Source organism: Idiotropiscis lumnitzeri, chromosome 19 (genome assembly GCF_059441095.1).
Source record: "Idiotropiscis lumnitzeri isolate Australia: NSW breed Sydney's pygmy pipehorse chromosome 19, RoL_Ilum_1.0, whole genome shotgun sequence".
Lineage (NCBI taxonomy): Eukaryota > Metazoa > Chordata > Actinopteri > Syngnathiformes > Syngnathidae > Idiotropiscis > Idiotropiscis lumnitzeri.
Genome location: NC_142409.1, coordinates 9,083,510 through 9,098,731, shown reverse-complemented (window position 1 = coordinate 9,098,731; position 15,222 = coordinate 9,083,510). Strand labels below are relative to the sequence as shown.

The following is a 15,222-nucleotide window of genomic DNA, read 5'->3' as shown; positions in this document are numbered from 1 at the left end:
CATTTTAATAGTTGCAATTTATTAATAGTGATATTTGATTTTTTAGTTTTTGTGAACTTATTAATTAAATATATACATACTTTTTTTTGTATTCCTAGACCTCATGCTGTCTTTGCTCTGTGTTCCCATGCATACGACCAACCACACCCTACTTTTCACCTGTCCTTTTTCTTCCCATTACTTTTGGTTTTTGTTTCCCTTAATTTGGTAGAAATGAAAATCTCCGCCAACAAGTAAAAAACAGCATGAAAACAGATTCCTGCATCCGTACAGAACATTTTCCCCCCCTCAATTTTCCTCCCATAAATCATGACCTGACCATCGAGATGTACAAACTGTTTTAAACTAACTCTACAACTTCATCACGCGTGAAATAATAACCCTGAAGTATGACTCATCGCGTCTTAAGTACATACTGAATCTGAGGTAATGACATAAATGCATTTCGGGCTCCTAAGAAAAGTACAAAACACTCAAGACAGTTTGCTAGAAGCCTCTCTCATATCAATAAAACATCAGTCAAAGCCAAAACATGAGAATATCCAAGTTCATTGTTAATGCAAAACTTTGATTGTGCAACAGCAACAAATGAGAAACACGTGTGAAAATAAAACATTACGTTTGGAAAACAGTCAAGGGCGGATAACAACATGCACGAATTGGATTATTTTTGCTTGGAGGTGCATTTACTGGAGAGGAGCCATTTGCAGTGGTGACACATCGCGGGATATCATCTTTCCTTCTGCAGGTGGCTGAGGGAAACAGTTCGGCATTTTGGAAAAGATGTCCGCACCTCGTCTGCTGCCGCTGACCGTCGATTCGTTCAATGCCCGCTAATCGTGTTTATAAAGATCTGATTTGCAAGAACACGGCTGAACACGTCGCAGCTCAAGTCTTGTCCTCTTCACCTGCTAATCACAAAATATGAAATTCCCAAAGCAAAATTCAAAATTCGCAATGTGCGATACCAGTGGCATGCCGCTGCAGGTGTCTGGAGTTGAATCACAGTGTTAATTTAGAACCTGTCACAGGATGACGTTTCGCCCTGCTAACCTGAACTGAACACGTCCTATGAATCAAAACAAAAAAAAAAAAAATCCCCAAGAGGAAAATCAAAAACACAAGCTTCTCACCATCTTTTCTTCACTCTCAAAATGTCGCCATCTGTTTCTGCTCGTACCCAAGGGGTGTAAATTCAAAGTTGTGTGCAGCTCTTGGTATTGCAACAACATCCTGTCTCCTCTGAGAAGTATTTGTTTTGTGAAGAGCGCCTCTTGGAGATGCACTGCTCGATACATAACGGACATCCTGAGCGTTCTCGTGGGTCAGATCCACATTGTTTGATAGCCCGGAGAACGTGCGCGCCGTCTAATGAGGGGGGATTCTTCATTCGCAGGCGTAATGGAGGCCACACGAGGCTCCGGAGGTGTAAATGGCTCGGTTGCCGCGTTTCAGGCTCAACCTGACTAATGACAGGAATAAAGACTGAAGAGGCCTCGGGTACATCAATTCACAAACAACTCTCCCATCTCGCTCCTTTTGACCCGCCGTCACCTGCCGGCTTTGTGAAGCGATGACTCGGTCACACCTGAGCGCATTTAAGTCACCCAGCCGGACCGTGACTTTAAGCCCCCCCCCCCGCGCCCCTCAAGAGTGTGTTTATTTTTCCTTTCTTTCCTCGTTTGTCGATGCTGCGGCCGCTGACGGACGCCTCATCCATCACGATCCATTTATGCAGCGACGACTTCGGACAGTGTGGCCCGGGGGGGGGGCGAGGACGAATGTGACCCACTTCTCACCACCTGTTCGAACCTTTAGGAAGAAAAAAATCCTGTTTAGCACTGATGGATGCACGGTGAATTCTTTGCCCGTTGTGTGCATATTCTTTAAAGTCCATTCAGGCAACCAATCGGAGAAAAATGTCGGATGAATGAGTGACAACCAAATAGTTCTCAAAGTGTTGTCAGTCAGGACAAGAACTTGAATCAACAAAGTGCCCAGCTCCACCCTTTTAATAGCCCGACCGAGAGCGCGCTCGCATTGGCTATTAATACAAAGCGATGACAGATCTTGTCACAATCAGAATGCTTGTCTCTTTCATGTGCCGTGTTTTGGTTGGGGTGGGGTGGGGGGGTGGGGGGGGAGTGGGGGCAGACAATGGATGAAAGATGGGCACAAGAGTGGACCAAGAGAGGAGATGGAGATACTTAAAAGCACTCGGAAGGGATGATTATTTAGGATTTGTTGCGAGATTGAGTTTGGAATACGTCCTATCACAGGTGTGGGCAAACTACGGCCCGGGGGCCACATGCGGCCCATTTGCTGAGAGGGTCCCAAAACGTTGGGCTGTGGAGGTTGAGGCTCGAGTCGCTTGGTGCACCATCAAGCTAGCAATCGGAATTAGGTTGCTTGGGTGATCGAGCACACATGTGGACAACTCAAAGTTCCATGAAGCTAACATGCATGTTTTGGGGGAGTGACAGGAAGTCAGACCTGAGTGGTCGCCAGACAATCGCGGACGGGGGCACATAGACACCCATTCGCACATGTGGAAAGTTTGAGTCTTCAATGTGTTTTTGGAATGTGGGGAGAAACCGCGGCATCTGGAGAAAACGCGTACATGGGAAGAACATGCGAAAACTCCACACTGCAAGGCCGAAACCCGAACCTCGGAAGTGTGAAGCAAACAAACTCGCCGCTTCGTCACTGTGCTGTCCTTACTCTTTCAAAATTACCTTGGAACCTTTGGAACGACTTTGAAGCGCAGTTGTAATCGTTCCTGATTTGTCATCTGACATCGTTCGTATTTAGATTGTTTTGACTTTTGCGTTTTACATTCAGTTACTGGGACTTGATACTTGGAATGGATGTTATGGTTTGATTAGATTTTTGGGTGGAAGGCTTCGTTTAAGTTTTTTTTTAATTATTATTGATTTTAGAATTAGTTTTAGTTTTTTTCCCCAGTACATCTGTGCAGTGATACTGAAATAAATACATATACATTTTTTTTTTAAAGAAATTCAGACATGTCAAAGACAAAAAAAATGCATTTTCATGTTAGTTTCATAAATGAACACACAAATGTTTATTTATTATTATTATTATTATTTTAATTGTAGTTTAATTACTTCACCAATTTTACTTAACGGTATTAACCTTCGAAGTGAACACTTTCAGGTCAAATCATGCGTCAGAACCGCTTGAAAGTGTTATTTACATCGACGTGTTGATTACTAATCCTGCAAGGAAAAGCAGGCTTCATAGGAGAGAGAAAAAGTGTGATTAAAAGCAGACATGGAGAGAGTGAAGCAAAGAGGGAGGGCTGGAGAGAGTTGCTGTTGTGAAAGATTGTGTTTATTTGTGTGGACGTGTGTGTGTGTGCGTGCACTCAAGAGATGGGCCCGGACAATGTGAGTGTGTAACAGCTCCAGTGTAACTCATTCATCACTTTGTGTGTGTATGTGTAAGCGAGAGAAAGAGAGAGAGAGGGAGGCAGGGTGGGAGGGGAGGGGGGGGGGGGGTCAGTCCGAGTTGGTGTGTGTCGGATGGTATTCCTGCTCGTCTGGCTGCGCCAGTTAAGTCAAATCAGAGGCGAGCGGTGGCGCACGGCGGTGGTCTCTCTCTGGTGGGCTCCCGCTCTCAAAGCATCGCTTCAGGTAAAGACCACCTCTGGCTTGGATTTCAACTCTTAACATATTTCTAATTGGGGTTAAATGGGCCGACCGGTTGTTTTCCACCTGTTGTAGCTGTTTGGTCAAGTAGTTGGTGTGGAAGTTAGAGGTTGGGGGGCTTTGGGGGGGGAGCGCAAATCCCAATCTGGCCTGATGAAATCCTGACTTTCCAAACATGATTTCCGAGTGAGAGTGCGTGTTGGCTAACGAGGAAAAGCAAGAGTTTAAAGAGCAGGAAAATGTCGACGAGTGTCAATAAGGGCCCCTACTAATGCGGCTTTTAAAGGGGCTGCTGTCTTCCCGCAAAGTGGCTTGCTTTTGAAGAGAAGCTTGTTTGAGGGGAGGCTCGGCCTAACATGTTTTTAAACTCTTATTGGATCCCGTGTTGGGAGATGGGCTGCCTTGGACGATTAAAAGCATTGACTCATACAAATCGGGTGACGTAATCGTCAAACAAAGACTTAAAACAAAGAGGCCTGGGATTTCTTTTTTTTTTTTTTTTTTTAGAGTTGAAGAAAAGTGCATCTTTGGAAAGAGTATTTGAAGTTAAAAAGTAATACAGTGACAGTCATAGAGGTGCAATGATTAATCCATTCATCGAAAATGAATTGATGATCAAATGAATCGATAATTATTTTGACATTCCATTTTTGGACATCTTAAAATTTCAGCCGGATGAGAGTTACTCTTCTCAGATTTCGATAGTCCACCATGAAAGGAATAAAGGAATGGGAATTAAATCTGTTTTTCTTGATCTGATTCATCGACAAAATAATCAACTGTTTAATCGAATGTTAAAATAATCATCGATTGCAAGCCCTAGGCAGTAATGTTAGTTATTATAGCTATTATATAATCATTATATAAAACGCTGACAAACCACAGTAAATAACCCACATTCAACGTGCATTTCGCGGTTGGTATGTCTGTCTGGTATGTCTGCGTCCCAGTTCGGAGGTTGTGGCTTCAATTTGCATGTTTTCCCCGTGCTTTCTCCTGTACTCTGGCTTCCTCGCACATTCCAAAAAACGTGCATGTTGAGATCATTTGCTCGGATCCAGTCCGGAGTATTGCAATGTTCTGCGGACCAGTCGACAAAGTTGTCATCTCTTTATTTGGTTTGAAGGAATTGTAGTGTGATTTGATCAAGCCTGTTGTTTCGAAATGCGCGCTATGAATAGATTTGGATTTGAAGATCGGATGGGATCTCCAGCCGCATATTTAAGTTTATCATGGTGGATGTCATTCCAAAGTAATTCACAGTCGATAAAAAAAAATAAAAAATCAGTTCAACTTTGATTGGATCTCAAGGCAAAACTGGCGTCAGCACAAAGCGCTATGGCTTTAATCACCAATTGAGCCATGCCGGGTCCAAGCGAGGTGTTTGCAACGGAGCAAGCGGCTATTCAGTATTGCCAATTTAAGTACTTAAGTTTCTCCATTTAGTGATTTTTCCAGGCCTCAAGAATAATTTTTTTTCCGCCCAAAAAAGTGTGGAGTTTTTGCAGAGACCTTTAAGAGGCGCTGAGCAGATTGAAGCTACAAATGAATGTCACATGCTTCAAGCCGCCACTGGCTAATTTTGGCGGAATTTCCTACAGTTTGATCACAGTCAGAAACTTTTTTTTTTCTCTCAGAAATTGGCAGCGAACAAAAGATGGACTCGGTTGTGGAATTCCGCACATGAGGGGTGGGCTGGCACTCCGTATACCCAACTATTTGTATCCAAACAATCCATTAGGTCTCGAGTCTCCAGTTTTTTTTGCTTGTCTTCACAACAAAAGTGAAGGTTGGAGGCATGGACTGAAGTGGAGAGGCACATTTGGAAGGAGAAGTGGAGATTCTCGTGAGACCTTGATTACTGATATAATCTCACTGTTCTGGATCATTGTGTTTGGATCATAAAATTTTGATTGGACGGCGCCAATACTATTTGTGGCCGGTATATCAAAATGGTGCACTAAGAAAACAATGTAGCCATTTAATTTTTTTTTTTTTTTTTGTCACTAACGTGTGAGATGTTTTTTTTTCTTTTTTTTTTTTTTTTTTTAAAATAGCATGCATCTGTCAGAATTATTACATTTTTTACATTTTAATTTTACATTTAAAAAAAACATAGAATTTAATGACAAGCATGCATTTGATTTTTTATGTTTTCGATTTAAAAATTGTACATACAACTTTTTTTAGGCTAGCGACACTAGCCATAAACGCAGATCGTATCCTTGACTAAATATTAAATCATGGACTTAGTAGTTTTTCATCACATAACACCCGCAGCCACGCCAAACAATCCATTAGCTGCCCCTTATTTAGATGATGACACGCGTATACATACTTGAATGAAGAATGCAGAGGGTGTGCTGCTTTTAAACCTGCTGTCATCATCATTGTGTGGATGGATCCCACTTGCCCTCCATCACGTTTCCTTCCGAGGATTATGGATCGAGACTCTACGCCCAACTTTGAATGTCACAATCTGGAACAAGTTGGTCTTAAAAAAAATGAGTTGGTGAATTTAAAAAAAAAAAAATGTGAGGAAATACAAAAACAAAAGGAAAAAATATGAATTTGAAGAATTAAAAAAATACTGAATTAAATAAAAAATAATTAAATGAAGATAAATCAGAAAAAAGCGCATGAATCTTAGGAAAGAACATTAAAATATTGAATTAAAAAAAAAAAAAAAAAGAAAATCCATGGCAGGAAATCAAAACATTTTAGCTGAAAAATGAATTTTTTTTAATTAATATTAGACAGCACAAAATAAAAATAAAATAGATGGAATATTGTGACAATTGTATTAGGCATCCTTAGAGCAGTTTTCAGCGGCCATTAAGAGGAAACCTCCTCGGTATCAATCATTAACTCCATCAAGCCCACATTACGCTTGGCTGTCTGAGTGGGCAGCCTTCCACACACTCGACGGACGGCGGGTGGAAGGTGGGAGCCGGGGCGCAGCACAAGAGCAGCCTCGCATAACTCTGTAGATGGGTAGCACATCTCTTGCTCAAACCCCGAACTGACATTTTATTTTTTGACACAACAAACTTCCCATGATCCAAGCAGTAGGTCGTTTTCAAATACAGTGGATATAAAAAGTCTACACACCCCTCTTCAAATGCCAGGGGTGTGTACACTTTTTATATCTACTGTACTATACCTAAAATTGCAGGCTGTCAGTGGGCATTATTTTGGCTAGTTGGTTTCTTGTCATCCCACCACCAGAAAAAAAAAAAAAAAAAAAACATCCTGCTATTCCTGTCTTGATTGTTCACCATAAGCCCTGCATGACCTTTACGCGTCTTCCCTGCAGGAGGATGCAGCTTTGACCTAGATGTTTACCTTCCTGTTTTGCGGTCACCGTGGGTTTATGGTGGCCATTCTGTAATGTGCCATCTCGGCATATGTCCGCCGCTAAAAATCACCTGCTTCCGAGCACCGAGCTACCGTCTGTCACACCTCGTTGTTTGCCTTTGTGCACTTAACTCATGGAAAAACACTTCAAATTCTCATAAAATCATAAACGGGGCACATGGTGGGAGATTTTCAACGTTATTGACATAGGCGCTTGTCTTAAATCCTCCGTGAAAGGAGAGACTTTGTCGGAAATGCCTCAAAAGTGAAACCAAAGTTCGGACATTTTATTAAGAACACCTGCGTAATACAGCACAAAATTCTGCCTTAAAATGAACTGAGAAGAGCAGAGATCTGTTCGAACCATTAACACTGGCAAACAACTTTCTGGACAAGTAAATAACAAAAGCAGTGACGTGCAATGTCTGGGCCTGCGCAGGAAAGCGGGTGAGATAGCCAATCATTGTGCTGCCCTTGGCAGTGCCAAGTCGTCGTCCTCGCCAAAGTCGGTGGAACATTTGGAGAAGCGGGAAGATAAAATTGGTCTGGTGGAATTTTGCCTTTAAAGGTGCTCTTTTATTTTATTTTATTGAGGGGATTGACTTTAATTATGGTGATTTGGCTTGTGCTACATCTTTTTTTAATGTGTATTTCAACACAAATAATTGCACTATTCATATATTTTTATTTACAAGCTTTTTCACATTTGTTTCACACGTCATTTTAAAGATTATTAAATAGTAATTGATAGATTTATTTTTCATTTTTTTTTACAATAATAAATTAATCACGTTTTTAAATTTCAAGAAAATTGATGAACACTTAACAAATCGCACATTTATAATATACCTTTGTAAATATGTCACAAGTTAATATTTTTACAGTTAGAAGAAATTAATATTTTTCTTCATTATATATAATGAACAAGTATGACTGACACTTGAATTCTGTAATATTTTAGACGTTACCACTGAACTAGAGAAGTATCTTGAAGCAATACCGCCATCTTGTGGCCACAACTTATAGTGAGCTGTCAAATGCCGTCTACAAAAAGGCCTGCCTGTCATTTATAAACCAAAAAAATATTTCTTTTATTTCATGTTCTTTTTTAAATTCTTTAGTACAATTATTGTTCAGCTTTAATTTTCAATAATAGGTTGCAAACCCTGACTTCGCAGCTTTATTAAGTGGCCCAAGTCAGTTATTGACGGTTAAATGTCAGAATGGAAAAAAAAAAAAAAATAGTACAAGGTATAATTCCAATTTTTACATATAGAGGGCAGTCTACTACTTTTTTTTTTTTTTTTTTTTAAATCACTCTCCTGCAAGACTACATTTAAAAAATGGAGTTAGCACACTCTGGTTCTCAGCGTGTCTCTTTTTTTTTTTTTGTATGCTGCGACCATCATTTTAGGCCAACTAATGAGGCCCACAGAGCCATTAAAAATAAAAATGCAGTTTAACGTCATCGCTCTTCCCCGTACAAATGGAAACAAAGGCTCGCCCCCAGGCCGAGGTTCTGCCACACACAGGTTTGATTTTCTCACCGGGCCCAAAAAAAAAAACAAAGTTTCCAGAGAGCCAAATCCCCGCTGTCTTGTTTGTTTAGGTGCACGCTGATTAGAAGTTCTCACGCTTTTTGAAACACGTCTTCTTATACTTACCTTCCGTGTTTTAATGGCGCGCTTAGCCGTGTGTTGGTATTTTGAGCAGGACTTGTCAGATATCTTTATTATTATGTTTATTTATTTTTATTTATTTATTTTTTTTTTAAATGCATTTCTTCTAATAGTCATGTAATTCTTGACATATCATTTTGTACAAAGAAATTAAGAGGAATTGTTTATATTTATCACCTCCTTCGAACATGTTTTCACGCATTCAAACCACCTTAACGCCAAGTCTCACATTTCACACCATTTTTAACGCAGCCTCCGATTTTCTGCATTCTTGTGCACTTTTCACAGAAATCACATTCTCCAGTTATTAATAATGTTCTCCTTCTGGGGGCTTAGGGTCCACCCAGATGGACGGAATGTCGCCCTTCATTAGCCGAGAGACTATTAAATGAGGAGTCGGGACATTGAACATCTGAGTAACGACGTTCCTGAGGACCATTTTTGGAATATAAGGGCATCTGACATCTGTTTTTTTCACGGCCGCCTCTTTTAGCGAGGTAGCATAAAAGCGTAAGGATGGTTTTAATGTGGGGGTCTGTAATGAGCTTGTGTGTTGGGGTGATCGCTTTCGTGTGGATTTAGCGTTTATGGGCCGTGCTGGTGCCAGAGGTGGCAATAGTACTCACACTGAAAATAGTTTCCCGCTTTTATTGACTTGCCAAAGAGAGGAAGGGTTTTTTTATCACTGGACATGGTAGAAAAACAACTTTACACCAAAAATGCGGACGCAAATAAGATATAGATATATAAATAGATAAGTTGCTTGTTATGTAGCGAAACAATTTATGCTTCTCACTAAGAACAAAAGCCTCGGCCGCTTTGACATTTTTTTTTTTTTTGTGTTTCCTTTATAGGACTAACAAAGGCCCAAGGCCGGTTCAACAATTCTGGCAGTGGAAAACAAAAGAAAAGATGGAGAATGTCACAGCAGGCACACCGGAGGCAATTAACCTGACATGCGGCATGTCCGGAAATCATCCCATCATATTCACCTTGGTGCCCATCGTCTACAGTTGCAATTTTGTCATCGGCATCGTTGGCAACAGCATGGTGGTGGCGGTCATCTACTGCTACATGAAGCTCAAGACGGTGGCAAACGTATTTGTGCTCAACCTGGCCGTGTCCGACCTCACTTTTCTCATCACGTTGCCCATGTGGGCCACGTTCACCGCCTTGGACTACCACTGGCCCTTTGGGGGATTTCTATGCAAGACCAGCGGCGGACTGGTCATGCTGAACCTGTACACCAGCACCTTCTTCCTCACCGCGCTCAGCATCGACCGCTACCTGGCCATCGCCCACCCCGTGCGCTCGCGACGCTTCCGCACGGTGGCGTACGCCCGCATCACCTGCGTGGTGGTGTGGCTGGTGGCCTTGGTCCTCAGCGTGCCCACGGCGCTGACGCGGGACGTGATCAATATCGCCAACTCCAACAACACCTTGTGCGGCGTCCTGCACCCGTCCCACCCGGCCGAGCGCGAGAGGCTGAAGGGACTCCTCCTGGCGATCAGCCTCATGAAGAGCCTGATGGGCTTCCTGGTGCCCTTCGTCATCATCATCACGTGTTACTGCCTGATCGGGCGGGCGCTGGTGGGTGCGAGGCGCATCCAGAAGAGCTCCAGGTCCCGCGACGACGAGGTTCTGAGGATGCTCGCCGCCGCCGTCCTGGCCTTCTTCCTGTGCTGGATGCCGCACCAGGTGTTCCACTTCCTGCAGGTTGTCACCCAACTCACGCAGGTGGAGCACTGCGTCATGGTGGAGATCATCGACACCGCCATGCCCTTCACCATCTGCTTGGCTTACTTGAACAGCTGCGTCAACCCCATCCTCTACGGCTTTGTGGGACGCAACTTTCGCAAGAACTGCAAGCGGCTGCTGCGCTGCTCGCCCGCCGGACGCCAGGGGACGCACCCGAGTATCAGCTCCAAGATGAGCGCCCTGTCCTTTCGGGCATCTGAGGCTCTGAGCCTGACGGCCCTAAAGAACAAGGCTTCGTCTGACGGGAAGTAACGGGGGGAGTAAGAGTGGCTGAAGAAGAAGACATTCCATGGTTGGAAAACCCCAACATTCCAAGCACTGAAGCGCGCAAAGACTGTCTTGATGTCCTGTAGCATGCTCGTCCAGCAGTCACAAGGAATATTTAGAAGAAATATACGCCACGCAATATAATGCCGATCCGTTCGTTGCTTGAGTAGGGTACACACATCGGGCCAAATTTAAGCATTTTTCCTCCACTTGTGATCCAAGTCACCAAGGGTCCAATTGATCGCGTCCTTTGAGATAGTTTTTTTTTTTTTCTTCTCACTGAAAACGGTCTGGGCCAACAATTGTTTGTGGGTACATACAGATCGGGCCGAATTCAAGGATTTTTTTTTTTTTTTTTTTTTGACATATCGTCGGAAGTGAGTGAAAGACTGAAGCTCACCTTGTTGCTTGACATGAAAAATATTTGGGAATCAAGCATCACCCATTGGGACAAATTCTAGAGTAGGACTTCATCAAATTTAGAGCCTTGTCCCAAAACAGCTGCTCCAAAACAAAACGGTCCACATCATGTCTAATTGAAGGCAAGCAAAGGAAAATTGTTTCAGAAAAAAAAAATGTATACGCGTGTATACCGCTTTCGCTGAGTGTTTGCATTGCAGCACAGGAGGTTGGGCCATAAAGACGCAGCATAGCCTTGCTTAGCAGTGATAAAATGTTCCTCGTCCGCAACAGCTCATTCGAAAGAAGCACGAAAAATCAAAATAAATGTTTGTAAAACAAAAAAAAACATGGCGTAAACGTACTGTAAGGCATAAAAAAATACTGAGGATGCTACCGTCTGGTCGTTGTACTGTCCAATGTGCTCCTCGTGCTCATGTCATTAATCCTTGGTGGGGACATAATGTACAAAAAAAAAAAAAAATGTTGAAGTGGGTGGTTGTCTTTGTGGTATTTAAATATGTTGATATATTGTTTTTTACTGTTGATGTGTACAGTTGTGAATACGTGAGAATAAAATGTAACAAAGCAGCCACAATTCTATTTTTCTTACTTCTCATGAAATATGTCATCATTCCTAAAAATGTTCACCTTGCAAGATTAAACCCCCGGGCTCTATTAATGATTGACTTACACATGTCAAGACTGATTGCGACTGGCGTACGGGCGGGAGGGGGGGGGGCGGGGGCTAGCCCGCGCTTATAAGAGCCGTCAGGAGGCCACGTCAGCTCTACCTGCCAACATGAAGATCTTCCTGCTTTTCGGACTGGTCGCCGTCGCCCTGGCCGACGTCACTCGCTTCGACGGGTAACCTCTCCCAATCTTCTCATGAAAAGACAATTCCATTTTTCTTTTTTTTTGGGGGGGGGGGGGGTATGATGCAAGACGCGCTGAACAAATCATAGGTTTTGCTTCTGCCGCATACTGTGACAAGTGCCTGCGATCCATCATGGTGGCGTCGGCTTCTGATCCCGTTCAATTAGCCTCCCGTCAGCTCCGACTATTGCAATTTTTTTATGCGCCAGCAAACAAGAAAGTTGTCATCGTAGAGAGAGTTTGACCCCCACTGTGACACAGTTCATCATTGACGTCGTTCAACTGCACTGCATGCTACTGAGCGCTGTGTCTTGTACCGTATTTTGCTCTCAACACCAATCAAAATTGAGCATAAAGATCTTCGGAAAGGCATATTGGAGATCGCGATAACGTGTAATGGATTTCATCTCACACTCAGATAGGATCAAATCCGACTTACGCTCAACCCAAAGGAGGAAAATGGATGGATGGTTGACCTATTGCATCACTAACATATATTTCCCCTCAAGCGAACAAGTGTTGCGTCTAAAACCGGTGCTTGACGAACATGTGACCCTCATTAAGGATCTGGCGCAAAGTATCGAGGTATACCGTCAATCCCTAAGATACCTTCACATGAGGCCGACCGTAGGTGTCGCTCCACACGATTGTCTTTCCGGCAGGTCGACTTCTGGAGCCCCGAGAGCGCCGAGCTGGTCACCATCGACATCGACGTGGACATCCGCGTACCCGCCTTGTACCAGGACATGGTGCACACCACGCTGCTGCAGAGTAACATGGAACATGAGTAAGTTACAACAATGTAACAAAACAAAAATGCTACCTCACTTTCAAGCCTTTGATAAGAAGAGAGAAAATCCTCGTATTTGTCAGAGTGCGTCTACCCAGATTTCGCATTTTTATGGAACGCGAGTGTTTCGTTCCAAAAGGGTCCTGATCGACGACCTGCAGGCTGCCGTTGAGGAGCAGGCCGACAACAAGGCGTCACCCAGAAGCCACAGCTACACCAAGTACAACAGCTGGGACAAGGTTTGGTTGCATCGATAACTCGGAGTCCATTTTTATCCGAGGGTTGCCATTAAATGTACCGTTTTGGTTTTAGGTCCAGGCATGGATTGCATCCATTTCCTCCTCAAACCCGAGTCTGATCAGCAAACAAGTGATTGGGAAGACCTATGAAGGACGCCCCATGACTCTCCTTAAGGTATTCAGTGAGGTCTTTCTAACAAATGCTCTGAACATGATTGCATCGGACATTTGGTTCGCAGCTCGGCAAGAAGTCCAGCGCGGCCAAGCCTGCCATCTTCATGGACTGCGGCATCCACGCCAGGGAGTGGATCTCCCCCGCTTTCTGCCAATGGTTTGTCAAGGAGGTACGAGCCTACAAACCCCAGTTTCAAATTTGGCATGATTTCCAAAATACGTGTGTGTCCTCAGGCTCTGTCCACCTACGGCAAAGATTCTCAGATGACCAGCCTGCTCAACCAGATGGACGTCTACGTCCTCCCCGTCTTCAACATCGATGGCTACGACTACACCCACAAGCGCGTATGCGACGTTGCCGGCATGCGGCGAGCCTCACATTGAAAACACATGACCCGATTGGGTTTGCGCTGTTTGCGTTTTAGAACAGGATGTGGAGGAAAACTCGCTCCAGGAGGTCTGGATCCAACTGCGTCGGAGCTGATCCCAACAGGAACTGGAACGCTGGCTGGTGCAGTACGTAGAAATTAAAATTCTCCACAATGATTCTGCTGCATCGATCAGCATCCGCACACAATTTCAAGCCCAAAGACGCCAATCAAGATCTCTATTTCAGCCATCGGAGCCTCCAGCAACCCGTGCAGCGACACCTTCTGCGGCTTCAAAGCCGAGTCGGAGATTGAGGTCAAGAGTGTGGCGGACTTCATCCGCAGGAACAAGTCGGCCATCAAGGCCTACATCACCGTCCACTCGTACTCGCAGCTGCTGCTCTTCCCTTACTCGTACACGTACCAGCTGGCTGCGCACCACAGCGAGCTGGTCAGTAAGTCCTCGTGGGCACCTCCTTATCGCGGCGTCAGAACCACTTTGTCCATCACCGTTCCGTTTTTAGCTCTCAGCGGGGAGGAGCGAGTTCGTTAACACTCTCCAGTGCTTCCACTTCACAGATGTCTCGGCGTCCTCACGTGTAATTTTTGACACGAAGAGCATAAGAAGTTTCGCAGATGAGGAATTTCATTTCCCAAGCGCGCGTTTCTTGCCTTGATTTAATTTCCTGCTGGGCGCCGCCACAATTTCCGCAAAAATGCGTTGCATGTGCATACTCGCGTGTCTTTTACTGTTATCATCTGGATTAGATTCATAGCTCCTTGTCGGTCTTTAAATTTTAACTTGCAGTCACAAATTGATGTACACGCATGCCTAAAAAAGTGAGGATTTTTTTTCTACAATCTCTCGCGGTCTATAATGAGCAGGAGCATTATAGAGAATAAAGAATATGAATAATATAGCGCAGAAAAATATTTTCTTTCCTCCAATGTATTGCAGATGAAGATCGCTCAGGGAGCTTCTGCTGCTCTAGTTAGTCTGTATGGAACCCGCTACACCAGCGGACCCGGTGCAACAACCATCTGTGAGTAAAATAGAAATACTGTGGAAGGCTTGACAGTCGAATTCCATCGTCTGTGATGACTTAAATTGTTTAGCATCCCAAAAGCGAACATGACATCTCTTTCAATTATCTTTCCCCACTTATTTGCTCTCAGACCCCGCCGCCGGAGGCTCCGACGACTGGGCCTACGACCTGGGTGTGAAATACTCCTTCACCTTCGAGTTGCGCGACACGGGTCGTTACGGCTTCCTGCTGCCCGAGTCTCAGATCAAGCCCACGTGCGAGGAGACCATGCTGGCCGTCAAGTACATTGCTGCCTACGTGCAGAAGAACCTCTATTAAAAGGAGAACAGGAACATGGAAGCCGAGGACCCCCACCAACCGCTTCTCAAGCCTCCCCCCGGCCACTGGCAACCTCGCTGCCATCTCCAACCCCGTATCCATGGGAACAATCACCACCCGCCATGTTTCCTTGCTGTGCTTGACAGAATGTCAAGATGAGCGCGAACAATAAAATCAATGATCCATCGCCCCATGTATGATAATGGAGTGCGGCTTTGTCTGATGGGAGGGAAAAATGTAGAATATATAGCGAGTAAAAACAATGGGACCACAGTGCAGG

At 44.1% G+C, this 15,222-nt stretch overlaps 2 protein-coding genes and 1 long non-coding RNA gene across 3 annotated transcripts; 2 read left to right on the top strand and 1 right to left on the bottom strand.

The window, feature by feature from the left end:
- Positions 1-490: 490 nt before the first annotated feature.
- LOC148318392 (uncharacterized) lies at positions 491-12,789 on the bottom strand. Its single transcript, XR_015839856.1, has 3 exons — positions 12,617-12,789; positions 6,010-6,150; positions 491-1,812 (listed from the first exon to the last, which is right to left on the bottom strand). It is a non-coding gene; the product is annotated as an uncharacterized LOC148318392 (long non-coding RNA).
- On the top strand, positions 3,534-11,697 carry agtr1b (angiotensin II receptor, type 1b). The gene is made up of 2 exons (XM_088282355.1): positions 3,534-3,656; positions 9,562-11,697. The coding sequence occupies exon 2, from the start codon at positions 9,620-9,622 to the stop codon at positions 10,715-10,717; it is 1,098 nt and encodes a 365-aa protein (XP_088138481.1). The 5' UTR covers positions 3,534-3,656; positions 9,562-9,619; the 3' UTR covers positions 10,718-11,697.
- On the top strand, positions 11,889-15,135 carry cpb1 (carboxypeptidase B1 (tissue)). The gene is made up of 11 exons (XM_088282353.1): positions 11,889-11,998; positions 12,517-12,592; positions 12,670-12,794; positions 12,937-13,036; positions 13,110-13,211; positions 13,276-13,380; positions 13,445-13,555; positions 13,636-13,726; positions 13,827-14,029; positions 14,537-14,621; positions 14,755-15,135. Exons 1-11 carry the CDS (start codon positions 11,934-11,936, stop codon positions 14,940-14,942), a joined length of 1,251 nt encoding a protein of 416 aa, XP_088138479.1. The 5' UTR covers positions 11,889-11,933; the 3' UTR covers positions 14,943-15,135.
- The last annotated feature ends 87 nt before the right edge of the window (positions 15,136-15,222 follow it).

What these genes read in the sequence shown, in the direction of transcription:
- cpb1 (XM_088282353.1), top strand. Translation starts at nt 11,934, where the DNA reads ATGAAGATCTTCCTGCTTTTCGGACTGGTCGCCGTCGCCCTGGCCGAC. An exon ending in GACGTCACTCGCTTCGACGG is followed by an intron (nt 11,999 to 12,516) that starts GTAACCTCTCCC and finishes TTTCCCCTCAAG; the next exon opens with CGAACAAGTGTTGCGTCTAA. An exon ending in CTGCGCACCACAGCGAGCTG is followed by an intron (nt 14,030 to 14,536) that starts GTCAGTAAGTCC and finishes AATGTATTGCAG; the next exon opens with ATGAAGATCGCTCAGGGAGC.
- agtr1b (XM_088282355.1), top strand. Translation starts at nt 9,620, where the DNA reads ATGGAGAATGTCACAGCAGGCACACCGGAGGCAATTAACCTGACATGC.